The sequence below is a fragment of the Anguilla anguilla genome, chromosome 2 (genome assembly GCF_013347855.1).
Source record: "Anguilla anguilla isolate fAngAng1 chromosome 2, fAngAng1.pri, whole genome shotgun sequence".
NCBI classification, from domain to species: domain Eukaryota; kingdom Metazoa; phylum Chordata; class Actinopteri; order Anguilliformes; family Anguillidae; genus Anguilla; species Anguilla anguilla.
Window position 1 is genome coordinate 5069855 of NC_049202.1, and position 14065 is coordinate 5083919.

General features: G+C 46.4%; 1 protein-coding gene across 1 annotated transcript; it reads left to right on the forward strand.

Moving 5' to 3' along the window:
- Nucleotides 1–668: 668 nt before the first annotated feature.
- LOC118217306 (neutral amino acid transporter A-like) lies at nucleotides 669–13497 on the forward strand. The gene is made up of 8 exons (XM_035399205.1): nucleotides 669–1368; nucleotides 3811–3853; nucleotides 5521–5586; nucleotides 7238–7404; nucleotides 8438–8671; nucleotides 9902–10096; nucleotides 10811–10945; nucleotides 11635–13497. Exons 1-8 carry the CDS (start codon nucleotides 845–847, stop codon nucleotides 11894–11896), a joined length of 1626 nt encoding a protein of 541 aa, XP_035255096.1. The 5' UTR covers nucleotides 669–844; the 3' UTR covers nucleotides 11897–13497.
- Nucleotides 13498–14065: the final 568 nt, after the last annotated feature.

Below are 14065 nucleotides of genomic sequence, written 5' to 3' on the forward strand. Positions count from 1 at the left end.
ACTTAAAATCTTTTCTATATTTTTTTGTCACATATCCCGGGATGACTCTGTGTTTTATATAAATACAGTTTTATGCACACTGTAAAATGTTCAATGTTAAATCAACTCTTACGGAGCACATATGGTCCGGATTGGACCCATATGTACTTAGTTAGAATTGAATTCACACTAATCGCTTCACCATGTGAATAAAAATGTATTTATATAAAAGAGAGAGCCATCTCCGGGACATGTGACAAAAACATCTAGAAAGGGTTGGGGTGGAAACCTACTGTACGGGTTGGTTACCACTCTTATAGTTTGTTAAGTGAGTTGGACAATCAGTTCGTATAACTGGTACCTGTGTACCTCGATCTGGGCTGATTTATTTAGATGCATTTGGTGCATAAAGTTATTAAGGCAGAGATACCGGGGATAATTGTCTGCAGTTCAACCTAACTGGGTAATTTAAACCTTAACCGTGCATATACAATGATAAAATGAACCCGACAAGGACATGCGCATCAGTTAAAGCTTGATAACTCGGCGTAAACCTCGATATTGTCAAATCGACTTCCTGAAAAGCATTGCAAATGCATTATCAATTTGTTGCACAAGTTTTTGGAAGGAGATCCAAGTGCACCTGAAAAAGCGCGCATGCTCTACTGGCCCATTCGCGTATGCCCTATCGGTGGATAGTGCTCTCACAGGAATATTAAAAAAAAAAAAAAAACTGACAGGCTTTTCTTTTTTGCAAAGCGCGAGGAGTGATTCGGAGAACCGCCCGCGGATCGCCCCCCGTTCTTCATTTTTTATTTATTTATTTTGTAATAAACGCCGCTCGTGCGCTTTTACGCCAGCAGAGATGGAGAAGAGAAGCGGGATTAACGGTAACTCCGTGCCGGGGTGCCCGGTTTCCGCCGCCGCCGCTGAAGTTACAACCAAAGACGAGCCGAAAACATGCAATGAAAAGTTTTTGGTGTTTTTAAAAAGGAATCTCTTGGTGATACTGACAGTGTCTGGGGTTTTGGTGGGCGCCGGACTCGGTATGATGGTGAGGAATATGCACCTAACTCGCGCAGAGATCACTTACTTCGCCTTTCCCGGAGAGATGTTACTGAGGATGCTGAAAATGGTCATGCTTCCCTTGGTTGTTTGCAGCTTGGTCTCCGGGGCAGCGAGCCTGGACACCCGGTCCTTGGGCAAACTGGGCGGAATTGCCGTGGCGTACTTTTTGGTGACCACCCTCATCGCCTCGGCCATCGCCGTGGCACTTGCTTTAATTATCAAACCGGGAGTTGGCGCGGGGGGTCTGAACACCAACGCCGTGGGTTTGGAAAAATTCACTACCAACAAACAGACCACGGACTCGTTTTTAGATCTCACCAGGTAACGTGTGCGGCTTTTGTTTACCTGTTTGCGAGCACCTGTCAAACGAGATGCACTGTTATGAAATAGGTAATAAACAAGAGTAAAACCGTTATTTGTTCGAGGGAAAAGGAGTCCTTAGTCTGTCCTTGTCTAAGTCGATGCTGTGCTTGCACCCTCAAGCTTGATAAAGTATGCAATGGTGTGCGCTATAGCAAGACTTGCAACTAAATTTGATCCGCAAGAAAATGCGGCCTTAAATGAGTTATTTGCATTAAGTGTTAGTTTGGAGTCCTTAAAATGGACTCTAAATTACGACTAGCCTACTATACCAGCAGTGCATCGTCAGGTCCTAAAAAAAGCTATTTGTCATTGTTCATGTTAAAAGCCATTATTTACTGCGACTATATAGTGTGTGTGTATCAAATAGTAGCACCGTTGTCTCTTCAGAGAATTGGGATTTTAGGTCCTTCAAAAGGTCTCCCACAGCGTCATCTGCACTTGCCGGTCAGTGTTTGAGGGAAACTAGCGGCTAAAATTACTCAAGAACATTGTCGTCTGCTTGAGGGGCCGGAGGTAACCTCATGCACCTCTGGCAAATCGCTGCGTGCGTTTTCACTGCTAAGAATAACAGCACTGTTGGAGCCAGGAGACGCACGTGCGGGCTCGTTACCAGCGAATCACGGATATCAGGGCATGGAATATAAGTATTGCAGTCAGGGGGTGCTGCTAGGGATTTTGGGCCCCATGAAAAGGGCCTAAAATGGGCCCCATCACCCAAGTCCCGCAATTTTTTTTGAGTTCCCCTGTCAGTCAGGAAATAATTCTAATAATGACCCCCCCCCCCCCCATATGGCCTGATTGCGTCATCTATTTTTCCCTCTGAGAACTGAAATTTGTCCTTGATTTATAGGTATTTGAACACAATCATAGTATGGGTTGTGAAAATTAAAACTGTAGGAAAATGTATTGGTTGGAGGTGGGACATTTAGAAATTGAGCTTCTGAGGCTACAGGTGTAACATATAGTTGATTAAGTAAATCCAGTTATGTAATTGTGCCTTTAAATACTTATATATTTTCCCTGGTTTAATCAGTATTCAATATCAATAAGCAGATTTACCTTTGAAATTGACCTTTTACAAAGCAGTCAACAGAGCAGAGGCGGAATCATGGTAAAACACCAGTAAATTGAATCATGTGACTGGCTGGCCCCTTTGTGATTTCAGCCGTCTAATACGCATTCTGTACCGTATTTAACGGGATCGTAAATCCACCTTCTGTAGCCTTTTAAAAAATAATAAAGTAGCGCAGTTGCGTAAAAACCAGCCTTTAAAAATCTCTCCACAGTCTTACTCTTCGCAAAGTAATCCTGTGGAGTAATTCCTTGCTCCCGTGTCATGTGATATGATCAGTCAATTTTGTGAGCTGAGGAGGGGGGGGGTGGGGGGTTGGGGGAGTTTAACAGGCTGTGTGAATTTTCTTTAGTGGGAGAATACAGTTTAAAATACAGTCGTTTAGCAGATGTTTTGAGCCTGAACTGAACACTGAATAGAAGTGAAGGCAAATCTGTGTGCTTGTGCTCCTCTGCGTATACACTTGGTTTCAACATGTATGTGTTTATCTGCAAACATGCATGTGTATGCGTGCCTTCAAGCAATCCTGTTAAATAATATGAAAGAAGTTGTTCTCTGTGTAGTGCATCAGTTTAATTGATAACGCACTGGCGACATGTGACCGGGTTGTCACGGTTCCCTTGGTAACCTCAGGGGTCAGAGGTCAGGGCAGCTGCGTCTGCCTGCGTGTGTTGTGACACTGGACCCAGTGTGTTCAAGCGGAAAACTAAGGGATGGGACGGGTGAGCAGCTGACGCAGTAAACCCCGTCACCTCACTGCGAGGTCACTGCGTGTCGCCCCCTAACCTGGCATCGTCCCTCGCCCCCGCTCGAACCGTGACCCTCTGTACACTGCTGGAAGTCGCAACGCGAGTGAAATCCAAGTTTCACTTGAAGCGCTGACCTCATTGTTCAGGCAAAACCACACATTCACTCTTTTGATCAGATTTTTTTTTTTGAAATCTGCATATTCCTGTTTGTAACTAGAAAGAAAACAGTTTTTTTTTTCAGTCAAGCTGAGCATTGTGAGGAGAAACAAAAACTAGAGTTTTCCTTTCAGTCAAGCTGAAGCTGTAAGCTCTTATTTGCCAGAAGAATGCTGACTGTGGGTCTTTTCACGAGCGCGGTTGCCAGATTCTTCCATCTCCGTGCGTCTGCCTGTAACCCAAAGGGGCTGAGATGAGAGCGCCCTCCGTTTGCGTTTTAAACGGAGGCGGAAATGGAAGCCCCCCTCCCCTCATTGGACAAAGAGGATGCGCGGCGCTGTTGCTGAGGAGGGCGGCCCGGTCGTCCTGGTAACGCCGCGGCTGTTTTGCTTAATTTGTTCTTCCCTCTCTCTCCTCACCCAGGAACCTGTTTCCCGCGAACCTCGTGGCGGCAGCCTTTCGCTCGGTAAGACTCCCCCCCCCCCCCGCCCCCCACCCACCTCCCCCCTCCCCTTTCCCTCCTTTATTTCCAGTCTGCCAGACACCTTCAAAGGCTGCTCGCAAATACCCACAATGCAGTGCGAGGGGAGGCGACCCGGCGCGACGCGACAGGCCCTGCTCTGCGGGTGCCAGTCTGTGCCAGTCTGTGCCAGCCTTTCAGCGGCGCTGTCGCCACAGGCAGCGTAATTAAGAGGCCGGCCTGTTTGCTTTCAGACCGCGCCTCTCGCACCTTCACCCGTCACCTGAGCGGCCCCTCCATTTCCATAGCGAGAGCTCACGCCGGCCCCAGACGCCGGGCAACCCAGTCCTGCCCTCCCAAACACACGTTTACACACACGGGCACGGACACACATACACTCATACACAAACGCACAGGTGAACACACATGTAAGCAAGCAAGCATACGCACACACGCACACACACACAACACATCCACACACGCACACACACACACACACAACACTCACAAGCGCATGCACAAATGCACGCATAAAAACACGCATGCATGCATACACTGACACACACATGCACAAAAGCATACACAAATGCACACGCAAGCACGTGGACAAACGCACACTCACGCACGTGCACGAACGCACACGTGGACACACCGGCGAGCACTCACACAGACACACACACACACATGCACGCATGCACGGACACACCATTTGCGCTGCATCTGAATCTTCTGGACTCGCAGAATTGCAGCCGCCACATAGAGACGGGGTCAAAAGTTCACTGTGGCTGGCCTCAGTCACATGATCAGGGGGGCGGAGCCTCTGCTGCTGGTTACTGGCTCCTGACAGAGACACACACAGCCTCCGGACCGCATCAGCAAGCAGCGCGGGGGCTAACTGGCACCCGCTGAATTTGGGTGCGAGTGCCTCGGTCGGACGGGTCGTTGTGTGCGCTGGTCTGTCGTCCCGCCGGCTGTGGCCTCTCCTCTGGACGGGTTCTGGGGGGGGGGCGGGGGGTCCGATTTTCGGTCTGGGGGGGGGAACGGAGCCTCAGAAACGTTCCCCTTGCTTCAACAGAGCCCTGTTAACTCTTTCATGTTGAAGCAGGGCTCTTTCTCGCTCCCCAGATTTCCAAACAAGTCTGCATCCCAGAGAAACGTTAAACCCCCCAAGGGGGCCAAATTACTTTTACTTCACCCCCCTCAGATCCCTTTGCTTACCCCCCACAAACCCCCTAGATTTGGTGGCCCCCCCCCCCCCACCCCGGGATTTAATTGGGGACCCCCATCAGTGCTTAACCATTGGATACAACCCGAACCCCGTCTTCATTCTGGGTAAAAAAGGTCAAAAGAGGGCCCCCGCTATTTTTACCACCAGAAAGGGACTGATTTTGCTCACAGTGTTTAATGGAACAACTGCTGTTCACACAGCGCCGCAAACAGGAGTGATTAAATGCCATAAATTCTCAGAGAGTCTCTGCAGCTTCGATTGATGTGACAGTCACAGACGGAGCCTTAGCAGCGTCTGAACTGATCTTCAGCTGTGAAGAGCTTCACCCACCGATGAAATATAAGCATAAAACTACAGACGACATAATAAATGACTTTATTTATGTGACACTTTTCAAACAATGTCCTGTGACTCAAAGTGCCTTGCTGTTGTTTTTTTTCCACAGTATGCCACAGAGTACAAGAACATCATTGTGGGAAACTCCACCAATGGAAGCTTCATTTACCAGACGGTATTGTATTTATCTGGGGAACATGACTATTCTCACACTGCAACTCTCATATCACTACTTATGCACAGCGGTGCTGTATGGGGGTGGGGGGGATGGGGAACCGGTGGGGGGGGGGTTAGGAGGATGCCAAGGGCCCTGACTGACAGGGGCCCTCAAAAAATATGGAGTGGTTATAGCAATAGTCCAGGGATGGGATGGCCTGGAGGTTGTTGGGGCCCAATGTGAGATCATTTCACGGGGCCCAAAATTTGTCCAGAATTTGAATCATTTCAACTTTAACTCAATTCAGTCAATTCAGTGAACGGTTCCCATGGAACTTCTATGGGGATCTTTGAATTTGAATCATTTCACATATTTGCAGTATTTTGAATGGACCGAATTGAAGCGGCATTAACTACCAGATGTGCCTGGGACAGGAAGCTGTCCTCACCCATCGCTCGTCAAACTGCGGCAGGAGAGAGGGAGAGAGAGAGAGAGAGAGAGAGAGAGAGAGGAAAAAGAGAGAGAGAGAGAGAGAGAGAGAGGAAAAAGAGAGAGCGAGAGGGAGAGAGAGAGAGAGAGCAAAGACCAACCGCGTCATGCGGAGGAGAACAAACAGAAAGGGTCGAGACGGAGGGAAAGGAAAATGCTGAACTCAGCTTGTGGAGCAGTAATACAAACCTTTTTTTTTTAAAAAGAGAGAAAAAGAACAGCCCCTCTGCCTGCCAATGGCGCATGGACACGTCCAAACCTGGGAGGGAGCCTTTCCAATGAGGAAAGATCCGGAACTTTTCACATCTGGCTGGGAAATCTGACATTGGCGCAAGCCCAGTGTCAAAGTCATGAGCCGATATGTATTTGTCTTACGCTTTCGTGACACAGATCGTGTGCTTTCGTTTGTGCCGGTAGCCCCCCCCCCCCCCCCCCCCCCCCCCCCCCCCCCCCGCTAATTTACGTCTATTGGGTAGAAATAACAAAACAGCTTGAAGGGTATCTGTGACCCATGAGCAGGCAATCCTTTTTTTTTATTGTAACAAAAAATTAGTTGTAATTAGGTTTGGGGTCAGTTACATTTTAATTAGGTCGATCCAGGAAGTTGTTAATTGGAAAAGGCTCACATTCTTTGGCAATTTTTTCCAATTAATTAATTACATTTCGATGAACTAGTTGAAAAATTGAGCCAAAGCCTGCTTTGGAGTGCTGCCATTCAGCACGTAGGCAGCGACCGTAGCCTAGAGACGAACATAACGGGCAAACGGGCTAGAGCGATAACCTTTCTGGCACGGCAAACATTTCACTTTGCACGAGTCAGCGAATGCTCTGCATCCCTCCATCTCCACCCCTCCACCTTTCCTATGGCTGGGATCCAGTCAATATTCATCCTTAACGTTTGAGATTTCTTTTTTTTTTTCTTTAGAAACACAGATTGGGGAGTGGAGCAATCAGACAAATACAGCTCGCCCAATCTGAGTGAATGAAAAGCATGTACTTATATGTCAATAAATATTCAATTGAATACAATGCAATTCAATATTTTATTGAATACAAATATTTTAGTGAACGCCAGGCATTTCCAATACAGTACATAAACTGGATGGATGGATGGATGGATATCTCTCCAACTGAAAGTATTAGTTCCATTGATTTTTCCATTGGTTCTCCTGGGCTGCAGGTCCCCGTTGGCACGGAAACGGACGGCATGAACATCCTGGGTCTGGTGCTGTTCGCCATGGTGTTCGGGGTGGCCTTGAGGAAGCTCGGTCCCGAGGGGGAGGGGCTTATCAGCTTCTTCAATGCCTTCAACGAAGCCACCATGGTTCTCGTCACCTGGATCATGTGGTGAGGGCCTTGTGCCTCCACTCTGGCCACAACCTCCTTGAAGTGGTGGAAGAACGGGTGTTATGACATCAAAATTGTAGCAGAGCTTCAATTAGTGGTCAATACTCTGCTGTCTGAACCAGTTGAAATGTTTTTGCGCTTTACAACAAAACACAAAGAACCCAGCAGAAGAAAAATATAAGTTTCTTGGATAACAAAAAACATGTAGCAGTGAAAATACTTTTTACAATTATTACAATTTTTTTATTGGATGTCCGTTGTAGTGTAGGTTTCCAAATAGTGGAATATGTGGTTCTTGTGATTAAGACCAGACTCTCTAAGACCAGACTCCCATTTTTGATGTCAGGACACCTCATTCTCCCATCGCCACCTCCTTGTTTTTCTCCAGTTCGTTAACCTTTGGAAGAACCCTGGCCCGGGCCAACACGCGGTGCATATAATAGGTAATCGGTGATGGATTGTTTGCCTTGCTGAAGTCTGCCATGGCTGCAGAGTCCATCAGCAATGTGGCGCACTTATGAGGGACGTTTGGCTGACCGCTGCTCTTTGGATTCAAAAGTGGAAAAGTACTCCTTTGAGGTTGCCCCTCACTAAAGATTGACATGACAGTATCGAAAGGATGGCACTTTGCACGTTCAGTATTTCAAAGAGAGTACAGAAATGATCACCCACAGCAGAGTTCAGAGGTAATCAAGATATGTAGATCTCAGACTGTAGACTGTATAGCATATATTGTCTGGCATTTTAATGTGCCCTCATGAAAATGTCATGTAATAAGTGTCTGAACAGTTGCCAATGTAGTCAGGAATCCCCATGGAAGCATCTTTGTACATTTGTCAATACAGGTTTTGTTACTGCACAGCAAAATGTTCAATCAACTGTTCCAGAGTACCCATGGTCCCCATTTGACTCATATGTACTCTGTTAGAGTAGAATTAACACTGGCCATTTTACAAGCGTGGGGCCTGAGGAACCTGCATTCCAGATTTTCCCAGCACACCCTCAGCCAATCGTGTGCCTCCGTCTGAGACAGGTACGTGCCCATTGGCATCATGTTCCTGGTGGGCAGTAAGATCGTGGAGATGGAGGACGTGGTGCTGCTGGTCACCAGTCTGGGGAAGTACATCCTGGCCTCCACCTTGGGACACATCATCCACGGGGGCATCGTCCTCCCGCTCATCTACTTCGGGTTCACCCGCAAGAACCCCTTCAGCTTCCTCTCCGGCCTCATCGCCCCCTTCACCACCGCCTTCGCCACCTGCTCCAGGTAACCAGGAGATCGTCCTCAATCTTAACGAGGAGATCATCCACTAACGAGGAGATCGTCCACAATCTTCAAAATCAATCAGTTAATTCAGTGGTTCCCACACCTTCTTTGGGGATTACTCAATAAATCAGCCAATCAAACAAACATTAATTACATTACCCCTGCATTTGGCATTTAGCAGATACTCTTATCCAGAGAAACGGACTTAAGAGCATTCACATAGTTTTAAAAAGGAAGTAATCAGTGTGACAATATAGTTACGACATAAAGTTAGGTACCACGGCAGGGGGGATCCAGTCAGTCAGTTATTGCTACTGACAGCTCACTTATTGTGCAGCCAAGTTAACAAGCACAACGTAATAAAGTCGAAGTCTTGCCAAAGCTACACCCACTGACCACCTACATGAAACCTTTCCCACAACACAACCACGCACAATTGGAGCCAATTCCACCAACGGCAAGTAAACAAGAAAATTTCCTAAATAAAACAGACAAACAAACCAACATTGAAAATGGTCATACACTCACTTATCTTTCGAGTCAAGTCTGTATGAGCTGTAGTGCATTCTAAGCAGGGTTTGTTTGGTCACTCTTAAATATGAGCCAAGGCTGGCATTAAACGTGTGTCTACGTTGCCTGTGGAAGGGCAAAGATACCTCTGTTTGGCACAAGACTTTGGGTGAGAACCAATTAAGTTTGCTTTCTCCTCTGATACAATCTGGATTTGATACCAGACAGTGGTGTGGGTCACTCACACACTGAACAGTTCCATGACAGGGTGAGACACTCAGGAGCCATTAACCCTGTTAGGTGTGAGATCACAGACATGTGATTAGAAAGTTCTTAACTGAACGCCCTAATGCTGATGTCACCGTCACTGCTGGTAACTGAAAGCGATGGAGTTCTAGAACACTGACTCCTTTGAAAAAAAAAAACATTCCAAAAAGGCTACTCTCAAATTTAGAAGCTGAGGGGTCAGCTAAAGCTCAAAATACTCTTTGACTTATTTCAGCGTTTGCCAATGGGGTAAGACAATTTTACTTGACAGGCATAACGTAACTGAAAATAATAAGCTGACATTTCATACATGAGAGAAAAAACAAGTCAAAGATTTGACATCTTATAAGACTTAAACACTTGCTAAAACAGTAGTTTTTACAGCAGCCCCTTAAGGGGCTCATTGTAAAGGTGATCATAATCGTGATATTCGGGGTGTCCCTCCCTCCCCAGCTCAGCCACGTTGCCCTCGATGATGAAGTGCGTGGAGGAGAACAACGGCGTGGACAAGCGCATCAGCCGCTTCATCCTGCCCATCGGCGCCACCGTCAACATGGACGGCGCCGCCATCTTCCAGTGCATGGCCGCCGTCTTCATCGCCCAGCTCAACGACATCGAGCTCAACACCGGCCAGATCTTCACCATACTGTACGTACGCCGTGTGAGGGCTGGGACAGGGCTCAGGACCAGATGAGACCAGCTGGGAATCTAAGATGGACTTTGCTGGCCACAGGTGGTTTGTTGTTGGTCTTAGCTGGTCTGTGGCTGGTCTGTGGCTGGTCTTAGCTGATTTATTGTTGGTCTTAGCTGGTCTGTGGCTGGTCAAAGCTGGTCATAGCTGATTTATTGTTGGTCTTAGCTGGTCTGTTTTTGGCCATAGCTGGTCTGTGGCTGGTCAAGGCTGGTCTTAGCTTGTCTATTGTTGGTCTTAGCTGGTCTGTGGCTGGTCAAAGCTGGTCATAGCTGATTTATTGTTGGTCTTAGCTGGTCTGTTTTGGCCATAGCTGGTCTGTGGCTGGTCAAAGCTGGTTAAAGCTGGTTAAGCTTGTAGAGTGAGCTGGTGGCCAAACTGGTGGACTAGCAGACTACAGACTGGTGAACAGCTGGTAACATTACATTACATTACATTTATTTGGCAGACGCTTTTATCCAAAGTGACCTGCAAAAACCAGCTAGAAGTGTCGAAAACACATCTTAAACCAGCTTGACCAGCTTAGGCTGGTTTAAGCTGGAATGTTCAGCAGGGAAGTCAATTCTGCAGGTTTATAGGAGGGAGGAAGTACATAAGCCCAGGGAACTTATACACACAAGGTCACTGTTAAATCGCCCTCTGAGGCTCTCTCCCCGGGGTTCTGCCCACAGTGTTACCGCCACGGCGTCCAGCGTAGGGGCAGCTGGGATACCCGCCGGAGGAATCATCACAATCGCCATCATCCTGGAAGCCATCGGGCTGCCCACCAACGACCTGTCGCTCATGCTGGCCGTGGACTGGATTGTGTGAGTGTCACCTCCTCACCACACCTGGGTCAGACAATTATTTCAAATTACTTGAACCCATAATTTATTAAATGGGCACAGTATCTACTGGTTTTTACTTTGCTTCAGCACCTAAGTGTTTAATTTCGGTCATTCATTGGCTGAAGAAGGGGTCCCCAACCCTGGTCCCGGTGAGCCACAAGGTCTTCTAGTTTTTTTGCTTTCACCTTAAAATAAGCACCCAAGTTACTAGGTGAGGTTAACTGGTTAACTGTGCAATCAAGTGCAGAGTAACACTGAAAACCAGTAGGGCCTGTGGCTCTCCATTAGGGCCTGTGGCTCTCCAGTAGGGCCTGTGGCTCTCCAGTAGGGCCTGTGACTCTCCAGTAGGGCCTGTGACTCTCCAGTAGGGCCTGTGACTCTCCAGCAGGGCCTGTGACTCTCCAGTAGGGCCTGTGACTCTCCAGTAGGGCCTGTGACTCTCCAGCAGGGCCTGTGGCTCTCCAGTAGGGCCTGTGGCTCTCCAGTAGGGCCTGCGACTCTCCAGTAGGGCCTGTGGCTCTCCAGGACCAGGGTCTGAGACCACTGGGCTGGCGAGCCCCCGGCCCTAGTTTCCAGCTGCTGACTTGAAGAGAAACCAGAAAAAAAAACCCAGATCCACTTCAGAAGGAAAGTAAATAAAGGGCACTGCGATGTCCGTGTGTCCGCAGGGACCGCATGAGCACGGTGGTGAACGTGGAGGGGGACGCGCTAGGGGCGGGGATCCTCCACCACATCAACCAGCAGGACCTGAAGAAGCAGAAGCAACAGCAGCGGGAGGAGGAGGAGGAGCTGACGGAGGTGAGGGTGGAGGCGATGGCGAACACGCGGGAGGAGGAGGAGGAGACGTCGCCCCTCGTCACCCACCTCCACCCCGGCCGGGCCCACGACAGCCCCATGGAGGAGAAGGACGCCATGGAGAGCTTTCTCTGAACCAAGAGGAAGGACAGCTCAGGCAGTTAACCAACTTCACCTCTAATCATTAACTTCACACCTCCTCACAGCCATGTTTATAAAAATAAAAAAAAGTGAACCTTGTTATAGTTTTAGAATTAGCCTAACAGTCCTAAACCTGACTAGGTGGAATTGAGCCCTTTTTGAAAAATGCTTCTCTTTTGACAGTTTGTCGCTATGGGAATAATTTTTTTTTTCCAGTGTTATCTTAAATTTTTGTTTTTTAAAGGGGACACCCAGTCCCCAAGCAGGAATGAGCTAGCAACAGAGGGGTATTTAAGAGTATTTACACTGACAATCTCACATGTTTGTCTGGATCATTTTCACCAGGCCTGTTTAATATTAACCCCTGTGTTTTTGAGAAGAGCAGGGGGAACATGTAAATATTTAAGTATGGTAGCTCTGTTCTTTCATCTACAGGAGTTGCTGAATCGATACATTCTGTCTTTTGAAGCCATGTCTTTTTTTTATTCGATTTGTGCTTCAAGTTGAACCTTTGTTGACCTAAAACATGTTCAGTGACAAGTTTCATGAGTTTCCTGAGCAGAGTTTTGAAACCGAACTGCTCCCGTGTGCCTCATCGAAAACACGAAATACGCGTGGCGCAAGCGATCCACCTTCCTGTCGTTGGTAAAGCCTGAAGTGTTTCTGGGACCTGCCGAGAGGAAATGGCGGCTCTCTGAGTGTTTTCATAGACAGAGGAGTCAGGTTTCAGCCCATCTCTGCTCTGTCTACTGCCACCCAGAGCCTGAGACAGATGTTAAAACAGAGAGTGGAAAACAGCAAAGTGGCAAAAAAACAACAAAACAAAACAAAAAAAAAAAACTCATGGAGTAATTCTCCAGTTTAAGTGGCCCTCTTCAAACAAGCCAATATGCATTTAGACACAATGACAGACTGAAACTGAAATTTTAACCAAATATGTTGCCTTCAAGAGGTAGAGTTCTAATGCACATCTTAAAAGGTGATATTTACACTGAAAGCTAGACATTTGATATTATAACACTAATGCTGATATCATTAACTGATTGCGCAATACATTATTATCTCAAATCGGCTGCAAAAAGGATTAGCAAACCAGCACTAAATAGTTAGCTATTCCTTTCTTTTGTGAACCTTTTGACCCTAATATTTTATCAGAATTATAACACGAATCATTCCAGTAGAACTTGGAAGTGGCCATATTAAACACAAATAATCTATGAAGGAAATTTTTATAGAAAAAATAAAAATACAGGAAAAATAGAATAAAAGAGAATCATTTATACTACTACAAAAATTGGCATGCAGACACATAACAAAAACAAATTATGCTCCTTAATTAACTGTATTAAGTGGCTAATGCATGTTTACTGTGTTTTATTAACACAAATCTATTATTATTATTTTTCTTTATTTAGTTAATCACCCGGTAGCGCCAACCGCTGTCTGGTGGATTTCGCCGATATGTTCTGGAAATCCTGCATTTGTATTCCCTGCCAGATTTTAGCTTGGCTCATTTTTATCATTTTTTGTAATTTTGTAATCTTCTCCAACCCTTTTTAACATTAAAACTATGAAACAACTGTTTCTTTTCAATATGTCCAAACGCTTGTCTCCTGCTGTAACGACTGTGGAAAGTGGATGCATGAATAGCTTACAGGAATTTAATGTCTCGCTGATGGTACACCTTTGGGTTTATGCAGAATCAGATACGTCTTTTAGGAGGTAGTGTAGCTTTATGAATCATGTGAAGGTACCCTTACATTTTCACTGACTAGATTTGTACTCCAGAGGTAAAATACTACAGTATGCCCATAGGCTTAGCAGTAGTATGTGTGTGAGAACATTGGTGTGTTCACTACAGTATCTTGTGTTGGACATGGAGGGAAATTTCTCATTGACTACCAGCCTATAGGCAGATAACATGTTATCATCATGAGCCTCACGTTCATCGACAGTTTGTCCTCAGTTAACAGCTCAGCCTCAAACACATGCATTATTAATGATCATTTTAATAATTGTGCAGGACTGTTTTATTGGTATTTTCAGCTGTGTATTTCTGTTTAAAAAATAATAATTTTAGATTTCTTGATTTTCTCGATTTGATTTTCTCGATTTGTTTTCTCAGAACGTTCTCTTAGATATTTTTGGATAAATGGTCTTACC

Excerpts from the sequence above, each read along its gene's own strand:
- LOC118217306 (XM_035399205.1), top strand. The coding sequence starts at position 845 with ATGGAGAAGAGAAGCGGGATTAACGGTAACTCCGTGCCGGGGTGCCCG. Across the intron at positions 5,587-7,237 it reads GAAGCTTCATTTACCAGACG|GTCCCCGTTGGCACGGAAAC; the intron begins GTATTGTATTTA and ends CCTGGGCTGCAG. Across the intron at positions 10,946-11,634 it reads CTGGCCGTGGACTGGATTGT|GGACCGCATGAGCACGGTGG; the intron begins GTGAGTGTCACC and ends GTGTGTCCGCAG.